The 18421-nt window shown below is 42.3% G+C and overlaps 1 protein-coding gene across 1 annotated transcript; it reads right to left on the reverse strand.

Moving 5' to 3' along the window:
* Window positions 1-4063: 4063 nt before the first annotated feature.
* LOC146960789 (uncharacterized) lies at window positions 4064-13727 on the reverse strand. Its single transcript, XM_085772057.1, has 8 exons — window positions 13685-13727; window positions 7829-7948; window positions 7585-7698; window positions 6492-6605; window positions 6228-6306; window positions 5839-6067; window positions 5280-5686; window positions 4064-4072 (listed from the first exon to the last, which is right to left on the reverse strand). The coding sequence occupies exons 2-8, from the start codon at window positions 7897-7899 to the stop codon at window positions 4064-4066; spliced, it is 1023 nt and encodes a 340-aa protein (XP_085628183.1). The 5' UTR covers window positions 7900-7948; window positions 13685-13727.
* Between the last annotated feature and the right edge of the window lie 4694 nt (window positions 13728-18421).

An 18421-nucleotide genomic window follows, 5' to 3' on the forward strand; every position in this document is an offset into this window, starting at 1 on the left:
TTTCATGCTGATCTATGATTGGCCAATCACACGTAAAATGACGCTCCAAGGGAGGACGTCCTCCCTTACCAATCAGCAACCAGAACACAAGATGGACATCAGGTTGGTCCAATGACAGTTCTCCAAACCCCTTGGTTACTGTTGCTATGTGCGCCAAAACTTTCACTCGCCGAACTTTCACTCCCAGCCGTGCTGCTCATCCTGCTCCTAGCACAAGAACGGAGTTTTCAGCGATATTGGCATCGATTTGAAAGGAAATATCAGCAGATTTCTGGATAAACTGTTGGGAGAGAGAGAAGCATTCAGGAGGTAGCTACCAGTAAGGAGAAGTGACAGCGTGTGGTGGTTAACGGTACTGACGGTAAACTCACTCACCCATACAAGACTTGCTAACCAACCTGCTAAGGGCATTTAGGGCTCTTAGTGAAGCGGTTAGCATTGCGCCTACGGTGCAGAGGACCTGGGTTCGAGACCAGCTCAGGGAAAGTCACTGAACAACTTATTTTTTACATCCCACATCCATGATAAGTGCTCTGTCTTTTCATTAGGCCTGTGTTAATCTGAAAACAGTAGGATTGAACTAGAACATTTACTCTGGGGAAATTTTGAAAGGCCCACGGGGCTACTGCCGGTTTTGCCATCTCTGTCAACATGGGAATCAAACCCACGATCTTAAGGTCAAGACAGAGCTGATCAGACAGACACATGATCATCTTTCTATAAGCACTGATATGGAGGAGCTGTAACCACATTAGGTTACATGTGTGCGTGTGTGTGTGTGTGTGTCTGTAACTGTAATCACATGAAGCTGGTTCTAGAGTCTGTGTGTGTGTGTGTGTGTGTGTGTGTGTGTGTGTGTGTGTGTGTGTGTGTGTGTGTGTGTGTGTGAGACTGACTTGGCACATGTTATGAGCTGCATCCTGTGTCAGTCTGATTTAGCTGTGTGTCTGTGTTTATAAACATTTAAACGAGCGCCAGGTGGATTGTTTATGAAGTTAAAGAGCTCTGGCCTGAGAATCACAGAGGTTACTACGCCGATAGGGGCCCCCCAGGCTGAGACAGACAGAAACGTGGAGAAAAAGAGTGATTTTCTGCCTCTGCACTGGTCTCGCAAAAGGCTTACGGTGACCAAACGGTAACTCCTATCAGAACAAAACACAGATCAACTGTGCTGTAAGGACTTCCTGAAAAATTTGGTACGATTTGGTGTTTCTACAGTAAATATTTTGGAGACGCTGGCAGTTTTAAAACATTGGTCCGTTCTGCTTCTCTCAGAAAATCTTTGTATTGGAGTCAATGAGACAGACGTGGCCGCACTTAGAGGCTGATTCTGTATGTACGAAAGGGCCGTAGGCCAGTACTGATTACTCTGGGCGCGTGACGGTGATCAGAGGCAGATGCGCGTGACAGTTACGCGCACCGCATCGGGAGCGAGCACACGCAAGCCTGAAGACGGCAGAAAGTGCAGAGTGGAGAGAGAGAGCGCGGAGGCTGCCAGTCAGAAGCTGCCAGAAACTAATTGGTTCACCATAATTGTGTGCGTGCGTCCGTGAGACCTGTAAGTGGTATTATTTATGTTGCTAATTCACTATCCTTTGTTTTCAGAAGTTGATAATTATAGCCACCTAGCTTGGAGCTGATTGCTAACATAAAACATGTGGTTGTTAATTGGTTAGCTAGGAGTGGATGTGTAGCTACGTATTTTTCTGTATTAAGTTAGCAAGTGCACTGTTAATGCTAATTAGCTACACTGCATATACAGAAAGGTGTATGTTATTACAAATATTAAAGGTGCAGTATGTCAATATATTTTGTGTATGTAATGTGGGCCAGATAATATGTTTCTTCCTTCTTTTCTGGACAGAACCACTCACACAAAGCTATGCCCATGTTCTGTACTGTTGCTTGAGCTTAATTAAACAGTCAAACTAAGAAGAGTTGTCAGCATCTGTGTTCTGACCGACACACCTGGGGCGAAGTTAGGGATCAGGATCAGCAAACCAACAGTTTATACAGTCCTTTATTATCCCTCAGTAACACTGTAAATTCTGTAAGTCTCTCTGATATTTTGAGCACATGATGAGAAACAGAACAAGTTTGTCTTACAAATTCTGAAAAAATTATGTGTGTAGAGTGTAAATTGTGGCCGGGCCGAGTTTTGAAAGAGAAAAAATCTGGAGTTTTTCTGGGCTTTCTCCCACTCTAACTGATGATGTCACCCACTCTGACACGAACATTCCGTGCAATACACAACCATTATAATCTCACAATTTCTCCAAAAATGATCATGGTCATTGATCAGGGATTGATAAAAAACTATATGACCTATCAAAACGTGGAGTAATACGCCAATACATAAGACGTTTAAATGAAGTCTCTAGGTGAAAGTATGCCTGAGCAGTAGACGTTTGTTAAACTCCAATGATTGGTCTTTTTCGCTCTTTTTTTTTCACCCGTCCCATTGACTTTAACTCAAAATCACTGAGTTCATGCAAAAGTCTAGTAGTGAATCGAAAGTTGGCCGAATCGAAAGTCGGCCGGAAGTGGAAAAATAATAACTAGGAAAAAATCCACACAATAACAGTAGGCTTTGCCCAGGCACTGGTCCCAACATGGCCCGTGGCCCTAATGAAATTATGTTGTTTTTAAGAAATCTTGGAAGACATTGTTTTACTGTTTACTTTCCATTGAATATAAGAAAGTAGGGATAAATAGCCTAGTCAACTAGTATAAAAAAAACATGACGCCATGGACTGGTGTTCCTCCTGTCCTCTCCTATTTTTTCAGTCACCAGCCGCCACTGGTCCACACTCAACAGGTGTCTACAGTCTCTGGGACTGTTCAGGTCAAACACTCTGTTGGTTCAGGAGCAGTTCAACCAGCTGTAGCTGAAATGCTTCCTGATACACTCTGAAATAAAGTCTGATCCAAACATCTGGAGAGACTCAGAGCACAGCTGCCAACAGCTGCTTTCATCACTGACATCTCTTCTCCTGAATATGACACAGTGAGTCATGATGAGACACTGAAGTCATCATGAGGAGAAACTCCTGATCCCAGTAGTTCATCACTGTGACTGATGAAAGCTGCACAGCTCATGTTTGAAACACTCTGAGCTTTTGGCTTCAGTATAAACTGTGCTGGGACGAGTCAGACTGAGACAGAGGACGTCAGTGGAGTGGGCTTCACTGTGGCCTACACCATCTCTGGATATGGTCTGAGTGATGTTAATACCAGGTGTGAACGGGGCCATAGAAAATGTTCCAGCTCCTCCTCCTCTATCAGACAGTGTGTGTGGCTGCAGCAGCCTCTCCATACCTGAGAGAGTCCAGTCTCCTGTCTGGATCCTCCAGTCCAACAGACAGCAGCTTCACTCCTGAGGCTCCTGGATGGTTGTAGCTCAGGTCCAGCTCTCTCAGATGGGAGGGGTTGGAGGTCAGAGCTGAGGCCAGAGAAGCACAGCCTTCCTCTGTGACCAGACATCCTGACAGACTGAACACACACAACAACACACAGGAACCCTCTGTCAACACCTGCTGCTGTGTTCAAGTGACATCAGATAAACAGCTGGATGGATCCTCACCTGAGAGTCTCCAGTCTACAGTGTGGACTCTCCAGTCCACCAGACAGCAGCTTCACTCCTGAGTCCTGCAGGTTGTTGTTACTCAGGTACAGGTGTCTAAGACTAGAGGACTGGGAGCTGAGGACTGAGGACAGAGCTTCACAGCTTCTCTCGGAGAGGTTACAGCTGCTCAGTCTGAAGAGATGATCATGAGGAATTAAAGAAGAAAGGAGTTTATTATCTGTCCTGTTGAAAGACAGAAGGCTTTTTATATAATGATGAATAAATCCAACTATCTCTACACTTACAGAGCTTTGTTGGAGGCTTTGACCACTGGCAGCAGCCTCAGAAGAGCCTCCTCTGAACTTGAAGCAGAGTATTTCTTCGGGTCAAACTCGTCCAGATCTTCTTCTGATGACAGTAAGATGAAGCCCAGAGCCGACCATTCAGCAGGAGACAGTTTACGTTTGGAGAGACTGTCTAATCTCAGGTATAGTTGGATCAGCTCCACTAAAGAACCATCATTCAGTTCATTCAGACAGTGGAACAGGTTGATGCTTTTCTCTGCAGAGGGAATCTCTTCAATCTTCTCCTTGATGTACTGGACTGTTTCCTGATTGGTCAGGGAGTCACTTCCTGTCTGTGTCATCAGACCTCGTAGGAGATTCTGATTGGTCTCCAGTGAAAGGCCCAGGAGGAAGCGTAGGAACAAGTCCAGGTGTCCATTTGGACTCTGTAAGGCCTTGTCCACAGCGCTCTGGTAGAAGTTTGTCTCTGCAGATTTGACTCCTGTTGTTTCAGTCTTCTTCTTCTTGGAGGTTGATTGTTGTTGTGACATCAGGTTGACTCCAGAGTTGATGAAGGTCAGATGGACATGAAGAGCAGCCAGAAACTCCTGAACACTCAGATGGACGAAGCAGAACACCTTGTCCTGGTACAGGCTGCTCTCCTCTTTAAAGATCTGTGTGAACACTCCTGAGTACACTGAAGCTTCTCTGATATCGATGCCACACTCTGTCAGGTCTGATTCATAAAAGATCAGGTTTCCTTTCTGCAGCTCCTCAAAAGCCAGTTTTCCCAGAGACTCAATCATCTTCCTGCTCTCTGGACTCCAGTGTGGATCTGTCTCAGCTCCTCCATCATACTTGACCTTCTTCAGTTTTAGATGAACCACCAGGAAGTGGATGTACATCTCAGTCAGGGTGGTTGGCAGCTCTCCTCCCTCTCTGGTCTTCAACAGCTCCTCCAGAACTGTAGCAGTGATCCAGCAGAAGACTGGGATGTGGCACATGATGTGGAGGCTTCGTGATGTCTTGATGTGGGAGGTGATCCCTCTGGCCTGCTTCTTATCTCTGAACCTCTTCCTGAAGTACTCCTCCTTCTGTGGGTCAGTGAACCCTCTGACCTCTGTCACCATGTCAACACACTGAGGAGGGATCTGATTGGCTGCTGCAGGTCGTGTGGTTATCCAGAGTTGAGCAGAGGGAAGCAGGTTCCCCCTGATGAGGTTGATGAGCAGCACATTGACTGAGGTGGACTCTGTCACATCAGTCAGGATCTCAGTGTTGTGGAAGTCCAGAGGAAGTCGACACTCGTCCAGACCGTCAAAGATGAAGACGACCTGGAACTGATCAAACCTGCAGATTCCTGCTTCTTTGGTTTCAGAGAAGAAGTGATGAACAAGTCCCACCAAGCTGAACTTTTCCTCTTTCAGCACATTCAGCTCTCTGAAGGTGAAGGGAAATGTGAAGTATATGTCCTGGTTGGTTTTGTCTTCAGCCCAGTCCAGAGTGAACTTCTGTGTTAAGACTGTTTTCCCAATGCCAGCCACTCCCTTTGTCATCACTCTTCTGATTGGTCGGTCTCTTCCAGGTGGGGCCTTAAAGATGTCTTCTTGTCTGATGGTTGTTTCTGGTCTGACTGGTTTCCTGGACGCTGTTTCAATCTGTCTGACCTCATGTTCATCATTGACCCCTCCAGCCCCTCCCTCTGTGATGTAGAGCTCTGTGTAGATCTGGTTCAGAAGGGTTGGGTTTCCTGCTTTAGAGATCCCCTCAAACACACACTGGAACTTCTCCTTCAGGGCAGATTTGAGTTTACGTCCACAAACTTGAGCAAAATATTCTGAATGAAAACACAAGATATAAGATCAGTAAGAAAATATAACATTTTAATTCCTCTAAATAACGACATATGAACATGTTTCCCTCCATGTGTTGATGTCAGTGAACGTCTCATTTGTCCATCATGTTGAATCTTTAGAGAAATTCTCTTACTGCTCTGCAGATGCTCAGCCAGCTTCTCCTGCTTCATCCTCCTCAGGAAGTTCACTGTGATCTTCACTAATGCCTCTCTGCTGCTCCTCCTCTGCTCTTCATCCTCACCATCCAACACATCCTCATCCTCCCTCTGACTCCCTGAGCATTCTGGGTAATCTAGACTCAGAGCCTTGTGGATCCTCTTCAGCTCGTTCTTGACAAAAGTGACCATGTTCTCCTCCAGCAGCTGGAACAGAAACTCTATGAGTGACAGCATCAAACTAAAACCATGGAGCCAAACATCAGATCCATGTTGGACAGACTGACAATCCACTGGTGTCAAAGTGCAGCATGGAGATGATGGTGAACACAACAGATGTGACAGCAGCTGTTGGACATGTCCTCACCATAAATATGGAGTCCAGGTGTGTTTGATGCTGCTGGGCAGATTGACCACTGGGAACCTCTGAGCTCTCCTGGTCCAGTCTGTGGAGGAATCAGTGTCAAGTCAACATCAGTAAAGAGAGATAATACAAGATGGACTTTATATGTCCCCTGAGGACGTTCACAACAGACACAGACACTTTGGTTTCAGACCTGGTCCAACAACACGTCGTACAAACTGGTTCTTTTCTACAATAACCTGAGTCTGACTGTCAGTTACAACTTACATCTGATCAGCTGATCCACGTCCTCCTTTAAAGTTAATGATCCGTCCATTTGACCAGTCGCTCTTTAAAGACAGACAGCTGGGTTCAGGAGAGTCTGGTCTCTGCTGCTGGATCCTGAAACAACAACACAACTGATAAATGTGCATGTTGGAGAAAAAATGATGAAAAATATCTTCTATCTTTTCATAAACACAACAACTGACTTTTAGAGAGAAAAGTCTTTCTGACTGTTTTAAATTCTGACCTTCCATCAAGAGAATGACTGAAGTTAATAGGACGATCCATGGAGAAGTTGCTCTTTAAAGACAGACAGCTGGGTTCAGGAGAGTCTGGTCTCTGCTGCTGGATCCTGAAACAACAACACAACTCATGTTTAACAGTTTTAGGTTTTCAAAATAATTCTCTGCAAAGTTATTTTAAGGGCTAAATGTGAATGACTTCCTTTTCCTACATTTTCTAACAATGGGCCTCATTCACCAATATCTCTTTAAGTTCATTCATCTTCTCTACAGCTCATCCTCACTAGGGTGGAGGGTGAGCTGGAGCCTTTCTCAGCTGACTTTGGGCAGGAGGCGGGGTTCACCCTGGACAGGTCACCAGTCTATCACAGGGCCAACATATACACACACACATTCACACCTATGGGTGATTTAGAGTCACCAGTTAACCTGCATGTCTTTGGTCTGTGGGAGGAAGCTGGAGAGAACCCACACATGCACGGGGAGAACATGCAAACTCTACGTCAGATTCATGAACGTGTTGTTAAATCAAGAATGTCAGAGAAGGTGAGTTGAGAAATAAAGTTAAAATGTCCAAACAAAAATCTACAGGGAGTGTTGGACTCCAAACATAGAAAGAACTTTAGTGCTGGAGCGACTGCTGCAGGAAGTGAACAAAAAGCAGCTGTTATATTTAGTAGCGTCAGCAGTGGATGCAATAACAGAAAGAAAGATGCATGGGATGCTGTCAGTCATTCACTGAACGTGTGTCTGAGTTATAACTCAGTTTTTAATGAGAATCATTGAAATGTGACTCCACAGGAAGAACGTTCAACAGAAACTCAAAACCTTTGAAATGTAGTTTTGTCTCTTACATCTGATCAGCTGATCCACGTCCTCCTTTAAAGTTAACGAGAAAGTCCTTTGAGTCGTTGCTCTTTAAAGACAGACAGCTGGGTTCAGGAGAGTCTGGTCTCTGCTGCTGGATCCTGAAACAACAACGCAACTGATAAATGTGCATGTTGGAGAAAAACCGATGACAAATATCTTCAACCTTTTAATAAACACAACAACTGACTTTTAGAGAGAAAAGTCTTTCTGACTGTTTTAAACTCTGACCTTTGACCTGTGGTCTGGCTTTTGGTTTTAGAGGGAGGGGCTCCCTCCTCTCTGTCCTCACACTGATCCATGCTGCTGAGGTCACATCCACATCAGCTCACACACACTTTGTAGCTTCACCTGCAGAGGAAACACACATCATTCATCTGCACAGCAGCTCACATGTCCATCATGTCTCCAGCGGCTCCTCCACTGATTGGCTCTTCTCCTCTGCTTCATATCAGTGTCAGTTGAATGCAGTCACATAGCAGTTTGTTTATTAAAGACTCACATTAGCTGCTGGACTTTCCAGCAGCTACTCTCCCTGGGGTCTTGATCACTGAAATTATAATACATATTTTCATTAATACATTGACATACACATTCACAACCATTAAAATACATTACATACAGTACACACACACACACACACAAACATCTCAACACAAATCAAAATACACTGCCATAGACACTCTAGACTACGAAACCACAAGAACACAAAGACACTTGCTCAAAAGACAGTTCTAAAGACAAAAACAAAGAAAGGCACTTCAGCCAACATTATGGCCCCTCTTCATACTCAAGGAGCAGTAATTCAACCATACAGATTTATCCTTCCTGGGTAAACAAAAACAATTTTAGCTTCTTCTTAAAGCATGAAATGTTATTATCCAAGACCAAAAAAAGCGGTAATTTGTTCCATGCCGCCATTGCCCTGTAGTTCAATGTCTTCTGTTTTAAGTTTGTTCTACATAATGGTAACAAGAACCGACATTCAGTCATTTGCCTCGTAAAATGATTGTGTGTGTCTGGAAAAAAAAGATAAACTTCTGTGCTATATTTCTGGTTTTTTTGTCATGACTAATTTTTTAATGAAACATATCAGCGAATATTGCACTCTACTTTCAACACTTAGCCACGCTAAATGGCGATTCATTATTCTTGTATTGGTCTGGTACGGGCATTTTAGAACCAAGCGAGCTGCTTTGTCCTGGGCCACCTGTAGTCTAGTCATATTTCTCTTTGATGTATTGGACCAGATCACAGAGCAGTAATCCAAGTGTGTCAGCACTAGTGCTTGTACTACTTGTTTAATTAACTGATTAGGTATGCATTTCCTACAGTGTTTAAAAAATCCAGCCTATTTTTTAGGCCTTTTCTCGAAAATTGCATATCCATAATAAAATGAGTATATCTCTGCAACCACAAGGTCTATTTGAATACTTTTGGTGTCATAGTAAAGGGGAAAAAATGAGGAATTGCTGAAATGTGTAAATTTCAGTATATCTGTTACTGGTGAAGAGTAAATGAAGATGACACACAGAAAAAAATTAATAAAATTAATATTCGCCTAAAAAAAAAATCATATTTTTGATGAGTGCCCTTTAGAATAATGCTGATGAAGCTCAAACTCTCTATAAAATCATTGTACAACATGTGAACATTGTCTCTGCAGTGGTTGATTCTGATTAATTGAAGCAGGACAAAATGATTGAGATTTTACTACAAAATATCCAGGCGAACTTTCCAAAATGTCCATTTTTGGCACAGCTTGGAACCACCTGCTACTATAAACTATTGTTTAATCTTTATTTTCACACAATTTGGATAAACTAACTGAAAATAAATCTACTGGAACCGATTGGAAATAACTAACATAGTGGATTCAGTGTCTCTGCGTCCCTGCTGCTCAGAGCAGCTTATTTGGGGGGGTTTGGCTTTCAGCCTCTATCTCTGCCGCGGAGTGGTCGATTCGAGTGAGTGGCGGCTCATTTTAACCAATAGAGAGAGAGGAATGACGCTAGACCCAGGTCGATGTGATTGGCCGCACTGGCAGCCATGTGACAGCCATGAACCAATCAGATCAGCAGATCCACGTGCAGGCCAACGTGGGGTTGTATGCGCTCCGTCAGGCTCCGTACAGGGTCCTAGCGCCGTCGGATTTCGGCCCGGCTGATTCAGATGTAAACACTAGGCAGAGTTCAACTGGAAATATTGTGGATTTACCCATAACACAACCTTTTCACGGCAAAACAGCAAAGGTAAGAGCAAATGTACGACCATGTTTTGGCCACGCAGCGTCTGTGTTTGCTCGACTTTGCTGGTTGTTGGCTTCTCCCTCTGCCGTGCTGCTGCTAGCTGCTGTGTTAGCCGCGGTTGCTGGGGGACGCCCCGATGTTTACGTTCAGATGAGAGGTCGCTGATGTGTTTTGCATTATGTACAGTAGTATACGAGCCAGAAATGTGGCGACTGGGTCCACACAGAGGTGCTTTATGAAGTTTGATGTCTAGTTGTTTGTTTGAGTAGTGTTTGGGCTGTGTTTGGGTCATATAAACATGGTTTTTACACGTTGTAGCCCAGCTTCTGCTGTTTAATTTGACATATAATATGACCATATTCTTTCATAATCAGTGCAGTGGGGGCTTTGTTATTGTTATGCATGTCTTTAATCACAGCCATACCTCTGCCCATGTTCTGCATTATCTGGTCCACTTGTTTATTCCAGGACATTTGACTGTCTACAGTAATGCCCAATAATTTTACTTCTCTTACTTGTTCTATCACTGTGTCTCCCATAGTTAAGTGGAGCACAGGATCCTCCTTTAATAAATACCTTGTACCAAAAACAATACACTTTGTTTTTCCTTTGTTTAGAACTAATTTATTCCTTCTCATCCATTTTTCTGTTAAATATAATTCCTCATTTAAATTTTTAGTTAGTTTAGCAGGTGTATTTGCGGACGTATAAATAGTAGAGTCATCGGCATACATCGCAATGGCGGCATGATTCAGAATTAGCGGTAAATCATTAGTAAATATCGAAAACAAAAGCGGCCCCAAAGAGCTCCCTTGTGGCACCCCACAGCGCACAGCTCTCAGCTCAGAATAACTACCATTAAAAAATACTGTACTTTTCCTATTAGTTAGGTAACTCTTCACCCATTCAATAGCAGATGGTTCGAAACCATAGCAACATAACTTATTCAATAACACTTTGTGGTCCAAAACATCAAACGCCGCGCTCAGATCTAACAGTACAGCACCAACTAATTTTTTATCATCTATATCCTTCATCCAATCATCCGTCATCTGAGCAAGAGCTGTGGCTGTAGAGTGCCCTTTCTTATATGTGTGGCGGGAGGCGGTAGACGAAACGAAGTGCTACGATATACCGCTGGTCTGCGAGTGGCAGATCTAGAGAACTACACCAACAACGCCACCTTAGGACTTGCACCTAAAGAATTTACTCTTTTCAAACTTTACTTTATAGAAAAAGTTTAACAAGTTTTATTTAGTCACAAATGGAAGCATTCATTTATTTAAGTTACTTATCTTCTGTAAAAACAATTATAGTTATTTTTATTTCCAAAGAGCACAATATTAATCTGTACCACCGACTCAGCTTAAATCAGGATGAGAGAATAACTGCTGAGGTCACTGCATAAATAAACAAAGAGAAAAGAAACCAAACAAAATGTCTCAAATCAACACAAAAGAAAACAAAACCCATAATGCTACATGCATAACTTCTGCAGGTCCTCAAAGCTGTGCTACTTCCCACCCCCCACTAAGGAGTTGCGGTCAGTCAGTCTTGAACTACAGCACACTACTTTAAAATGAGCGTCTAACTGACGAAGGCAGAGCAGTAGAGAGCAAGGCAAACAAAAAGAAACAAAACGTGGAGATAAAAAGGCAAGAGGCAAGAGGCAAGGCAGGGCACAACAGCCTAACGCCAGGCAGGCTGCATGGCGGGCTGTAGCCTGCACCAATAAATAATGTAGCCGTCAGAAGCTAGCGCGGCAGCGGTGGCTAACCGAAGGGGACACACGCACATCCACCATCTCGGCATACACGCCAACCTGGAGAACCAACACCCCGGCGCATAATGGCGCCGGTAGACCGCGGCTCGGAGGAGCCGTTTGCCGGGCCTACGCAGGCGAGGAGAGAGAGAGCAACTGAACAACAACGGGGGCTATTTAAACAGGTCCGCATTAACAGCCAATGAGCGACTCCGCACTACAGGTGCCGGTAAGGGGCGTGACCACACACCTGACGCGAGGCGCCAGACCTGCTGCAGCATCAGAGACTGAGGGACACAGAAGGAGAACACACATATTCACACAACAAATAACCACCCGGTTACATATGCATGTTGGTATTCAGTGTTGATCTCATTTTTCAAATGTGAGGAAGAGGAAGCTGCCATCAGCTGCTGTACTTCTACTATCAGTCCACTAGATGGCGTTATGGAGCTGCAGTGAAGTGAAGAGCAGCCCAGCAACATGATCCATGGACCACTGTTTCCATCCACTGACACACACAAGGACTGAGATCCACTGAGTTGATGTGACACAGTCTCTGTGTGGACAGCGTCCCTGTAGAAAACCACTGGATCAAACAAGCTACACACACAACAACTGGGCCTCGACTTATTTCACCTCACAGCTCCACTATCACAACTTCCATCAGGAGTTTTTTTTCTTAACGCTTTCTTCTTCTTTTTTAATGGCAGCAATAGTAACATCTATTGTCTTCTGGGGTCAAAATGACCTCAACGGGTTTGACGGCTAAAAAGCACAAAACATAACATTATCACACATATTTGTGTTATAAAACATATCAACATTACTTTCCAAAACATTTAACAGCATACATTCAATCTTTCTAAACTAACTTTTCAGAAGCAATCTTCATTCAGAAACAGTCTCTCTTTCTGTGGCAGCTGCCCCTTGCCCAGATCCTGGCCCATCCCCCCCCCAAAAAAAGAGAATTAAACATAGCGTATTTATTATCAGTTACTATGACCAAAACTATGTTTGATTCATTAAACATAAATTGGTCTTTCCTGTAGGATTTGTTTGATTTACAGTCTTGTTTCTCAGCATATCATGACAACATAAAGCACTGACAAATAAACCTAAACATTGATATAGAACTCTGTAACACAAGCAGCTTCATGCTCTCCCTGTGTGATCATCTGGGAAGCAGACAGTCTGAGGTTGAAGTTTATATTAGTGAAATGCACCGATGACACTGTGACAGGTCTCCACTGTACGTCTTGACCACATGTCAGCTGTTCAGCTGTAGTAGAGGAGAACTCTGCTGTTTTCAGCTCCGCTGCGACATGCACCTTTTTTTCTGTTCTTTTCTTTTTTAGGAGCTCTGGTAGATTGCGGCTTTATGCGGGAGGACACGTGGTGCTACTGCTGATCCAATGTATTTATCTGAGCTTGGTCACCGTGAGAGGCACCGGGTCGCTTTGAACTGCGTTCATATGAAGTTATAGCTGACGCAGATTCTTTTTCTAACCGGAATAGTTCCACATACGTAGTGCTACATTCAGCCGAGCCTGAGGCCGGCTGAGCTCCGCTCTCCTTGACACATCAGTCGAGCATAATTGCAGCCTGTGTGTTACAAGATCGTGTTTTATCATATCGCAGTATAATTGCAAATTATAGGCTACTGCAAAAACATTAATCATTTAGCCCTATGTGCAAGTGACATGTAACTTTTGTTTGAATAGTATTTACAGTTTTTCTTTTTTTCTTTTTCTCTGGTCGCGCCCCCCCTCAAACTCAAACTCTCTGGTGTGCCCCACAGTTTGAAAACCCCTGCTCTAAAGGGTTAGTGCGCATTCTGCCCTCCACAAATCCATCCACTAACTCTGCTTCTGCTCTTATTCCAGCGCTTCTACCGACAACATCCACACAACATGGCGGACACGGTTCTGTCGGTCCAGACTTTACAGTTACAGTTCTGACTCAGCTACAGTAACATTATAATAACACAACAACAACACAACGACAAGTTGAAGGGCAGAGAACTCAGGTAACGACAGGTGTTAACGAGGAAAACATTCAGACTGATCACCTTACCTTCACACGAGGAAATAAACTGCGACACAACCGCTGGGTAAAAATAAACTATGAAAGTTGCCTCACCTGTTTGACATGAGGACGAGGTCTTACCTGGACAAACCTGCTCTACTGCTCTTTGCTCCATTTCTCTCTCTCTCTCTCTCTCTCTCTCTCTCTCTCTCTCTCTCTCTCTCTCTCTCTCTCTCTCTCTCTCTCTCTCTCTCTCAGTTAATAAACTAAACAAGTGTAACCCTGCTCCATGTTGTGGGTTAAAGGTTCATTCTTCATAAAACATTTTTAAAAAAGACAGGACAGTGAGACCATTAATTCACAGATACAAAAAACCTGTCCCCACTAAAACAAGGGCAGGAAGAACCAAAGTCCAGTAAAGGAACAAAAGTGATAACCAAACATTTCAAACAATGCACCACAAAACATCCATACAAATAACATAGCACAAAAAGTAAGGACATTTGTGTTTGGTACATTATATTTTTTGTAACAATGCTTCTTGGAAATAAATCTTATAGCTTTGGAAAGCCTGTTCATTACCCTTTTAAATGGTTCTATACTTGTGAGGAACATTCATTTGAGGGGTGAGCAGCAGAGCTAAGTATCTGGGTTGTGCCCATGAAAAATGTGCCAAATCTTTTCTGCCAAGTCAAACAGCTTATTCTGCTATAGGCTCTGTGCACAACTCGCGTGACGTACTTCCGTTTTCCCCGGTTGTCGGCAGAAGAGTTTCCGGTTTTCTTCCTGCTTCACTACAACAGCGGTGAATATGAATCTAAACGAACAAATGAGAGCTGCAACTGTACGAAAGAAGAAAAAAAATAACATGAGGGATGGATATAAGTTGCAGAAGGTTGTAGGGGGCTCAAATGAGCATTGTTGTGTGCCACTGTGTACTGGATCGAGTCGGTATAACACCGAACTCAGCTTCCACCGGTTTCCTAAACATACTGACCACCGTACACAGTGGCTTCACAAGATCCGCAGAACCGGGTTTACCATTACTCCGCATACAAAGGTCTGCAGCCGTCATTTCACCAAGGACCAGATCCGCACCGCTGCAAAAGGAAGACGGTTTTTAACTGCCAACGCCATACCAACCTTGTTTTTTTTTTTGTTTTTTTTTTGTTTTTTTTATTGAAGAATTGTTAGTTGGGATGTACATTGTGAAATGAGGGATGAGGGGGTTACAAATAAAGATGGAATAATGTCAACAGGTTCAGTTAGGCTACATAGTATCATGACAGGCAGGAGAAGACAAAGGATAGGTACATTTCATGTTAGGCAAACAGAGGTCTATTCAAAAAGGTGGAAACAGAGAGAATAGTGCTATGGTCTTTATGGCTTTCTTATTTTCAGATTGACTAATTAGGTTGATGTATTGTTTGATTTCGTTTCTGAAACGGTGAGTGCAAAGTATTTGATTTGTAAATTTGCGGTTGTGAATATGAGCTTTGGCTAAAAATAATATCAAATTGATTATATAATATTGGTTTAATTGGGAAGCCGTGACTGAAAAGAAACCAAACAATACATTTTGATAGTCCAAAGCAAAGTTTTTGTCGAAATGTTGACGGATAAAAGTAGTTACATTTTTCCAAAAGGATTGCAGATGAGGACATGACCAGAAAAGATGTTGAAAATCTTCTGGAGCCTGTTTACAAAATGAGCAGAGTTCATTAATGTCTTTTTTATATCTTTACATAAATAAATTGGAGGGATAGACACGATGGATGAGTTTAAGGGATACTTCTTTGATTTTATTTGTGATAAAATATTTGTAGGGGAGGGACCATATGTTTTTCCAGATCAGGTTTGTGAATAAATTATTCCAGTATGAGACAACATTGGGGGTACTGATGTTTTCTTTTTGAAGTAATGCACGTACAGTACAGTTGTTTTTTGCTGAGAAGCAGATTCGACCAACTTCAGTCTGTACAGGCTCCAGAGGTAAGGGGTCAGACTCAGGTAACAAAACATCTGTTAATAACATAATCACTCCAGAGGGTATTGCATCAAATACTATTGCATATTCTTTCAGAAGAATAGGAAGTGTATATTTGTTTAAAAATTCTGAATATGATAATAGTGTGCCGTTAGAATTGAAAAGCTGACTAACCAAAATAATGCCGTGGGTGAACCAGTTCTCTAGAAAAAGTGATTTGTGTTTATATTGTATGTCCCTATTATTCCAAATATAATATCTGTGGGGGGTGAAGTTATGTGTATAAATCAAAGACCAGGAAAGAAGTATCATTTTCAATAGGTACAGAGTAACAGAAAATTAAGGCCACCGACTTTGGAAAATATATAGTTGGGAATGAAGTTCCAGATTGAAGTTGGGTTTCTGATGAATTGTTTGATCCAGTTGATTTTGAATGTGTTATTAAGAGTGGAGAAATCTAAAAAATTAAAACCTCCATTCTCATATGAGTTCATTAAACTTGATTTTTTAATGTAGCCTAATGGATTTTGTTTTTCCACACAAACTTATAAAGAATTTTGTCAATGGCAGTGGTGGTCTGTTTATTTACTTCCAGAGATATGGGGATATGGGGATATGAATATTGCAGGTAAAACCCACGTGACGTGACATCATCAGTCGAGGCCTCTGCTCTGAGCGGCGGGAGGCGGCAGTGACGCGACCTCCACGTGACGGATGTTTGAATTGTTATGACCCGTGTGGACCGGAGCTCCGTGTCCGTGGGTGTTTTTACACAGAGACTGGAGAGACTCCCGGTGAACCGGCCCCGTTAAGAGGCTCCGTTCACCGCGGACAGCGACGCGTCACCGACACGATGCCCGCGAACAGCAGTTGAGTGCGTCTCTGCTTGTGCCATAAAAGCTATTATTATATATCGAGAAATGAAAGATACGTAAAGTCAATCAAAATTTCTTGAAGAAATAATAAAAAAAAAAATTAAAGAAGACAAACAGACCTCTAATCCTATAGGACTGAATAAGTCCATGGTTTTACAGTGTATAGTTTCTATAATGTTCACTTTTTGTTGACAGTTTAATTATTGATTCTGATGAACTGAAGTTCATTTATATTTTTTTCACTTTAAACCGTAGAAAACTAAAATTGATTAAAATATTGGAAAAAAGTGTTTCATGTTTAACTTTATATCTTCTGGATATCGTTGATGATGCCACTGTAGCTACAGGCTCAGACTTTGCTGGGTTTGAATCCAACCTGCATGAAATTTCCTCTATTTATCTTTAATAGTTCATACATACAAATAACAAATAAACACCCTCAGAGTTGCAAAGATCATAGATACATCTTAATAAAGTAGAATATGATGGAGGTCATGAACCAGACTGAGAGACGAGGCTCAGGAAACTTCTGCAGCTGTTTGGAGTTCATTAGGTTACAGTAGTCAACTTTCCCACTCTATTATTATTTCTTGATTTACTGAATTTTAGGTTTTCATTACAATTAAAAGAAATAAAGACATGAAACATTTCAGTCTGTGTGTTTTGAATCTATATAATACATGTGTTTCACTGTTTGAATTGAACTAAACTGACATAAATTAATTTTCCATGATATTCTGATATATTGATTTATGCCCCTGAACATGACATGAGAGTCTACTAAAGAAGAAAAGGAAAAACAAAAATTTAATAAAAGCGAAGAGGAAAAAAGACAAAACAGAAACCAAGTTTATTCTCGCTCTCTTCACTGTCCTGTCTGAATAAAAGCAGAAATCATTAAAGTTCATTTAGCAGCAGTTTGTTACGTTAAAGTCTGAACATCTTGGGGAGAGTCCACCACAACACCTGCACTATATATATATATAAATATAATATATAATACACATATGATGTAACTAACACCTTCATGACAGAGTCCACAGTGAGTTTCAGTGTTATTCTGGTTCATGTTGCCGTGACAACATGTAAATAATGACACAGACGTGAACTTTGTTTCAGTTGAAACTAGTGTTGCACCGATACCATTTTTTGGCCCCCGATACCGATTCCGATTCCCGGCTGTGCAGTAGGCCTATCTGCCGATACCGATACCGTTCCGATACCACACAGTTTGGAAAAAAAAATATATAAGAGCTTTTTTTCTTCTAATACTATAATCCAGTAGAACTTTTTTATTGCCTACCTGGTAAAAATGTTTAAGTAACACATTATTTAAACTTTAAATAATGTTGAGGGTCCAATGTAACGCATTTTTACATTTAGGAACAGTAAACACACCACAAACATTTTTCCTCTGACTTGACCAACACAATAGATTTGATGCATGAAATGGTCTTTCCTGCCACTACACTAATGATTACTGTATATACATAAATAACAGTAGCATAAACTGATTGGTTGAACGCAGCCTGATGTAAACATTAATAAACTCAGTAACCAATCACACAGGCAACTCCATGCTGTCCATGTGTGATGTTCAGGGACAGGTCTGAAGACAGAGCTCTGAGGTTGAAGTCCTATAATAATGAGATGAGATGAGAGACACCTGTGACAGTGACAGGTCTACTCTGTAGCTTCGTCTTGACCACATGTCAGCTGATCAGCTGCAGCAGAGGAAACTCTGCTGCTCTCAGCTGCACCGACGAGCGCTTTTTTTTTTTTTTTTTAAATTAAGCTCCGGTAGTGACCGTGCCGACATAACGTAGCGGGATCTCTATTTACATGTGTGCGCACCGCACACGGAGAGAGGAGGTGAAAAGAGACAACACTGTTACCTGCTGTATAGGCTACTGGCCACAGACC

Source organism: Trachurus japonicus, unplaced genomic scaffold (genome assembly GCF_045865225.1).
Source record: "Trachurus japonicus isolate A0001 unplaced genomic scaffold, Traja_1.0 AP030008.1".
NCBI classification, from domain to species: Eukaryota; Metazoa; Chordata; class Actinopteri; order Carangiformes; family Carangidae; genus Trachurus; species Trachurus japonicus.

What these genes read in the sequence shown, in the direction of transcription:
- LOC146960789 (XM_085772057.1), bottom strand. Translation starts at nt 7,899, where the DNA reads ATGGATCAGTGTGAGGACAGAGAGGAGGGAGCCCCTCCCTCTAAAACC. An exon ending in CGTGGATCAGCTGATCAGAT is followed by an intron (nt 6,606 to 7,584) that starts GTAAGAGACAAA and finishes TTGTTGTTTCAG; the next exon opens with GATCCAGCAGCAGAGACCAG. An exon ending in CGTGGATCAGCTGATCAGAT is followed by an intron (nt 6,307 to 6,491) that starts GTAAGTTGTAAC and finishes ATTCCTCCACAG; the next exon opens with ACTGGACCAGGAGAGCTCAG.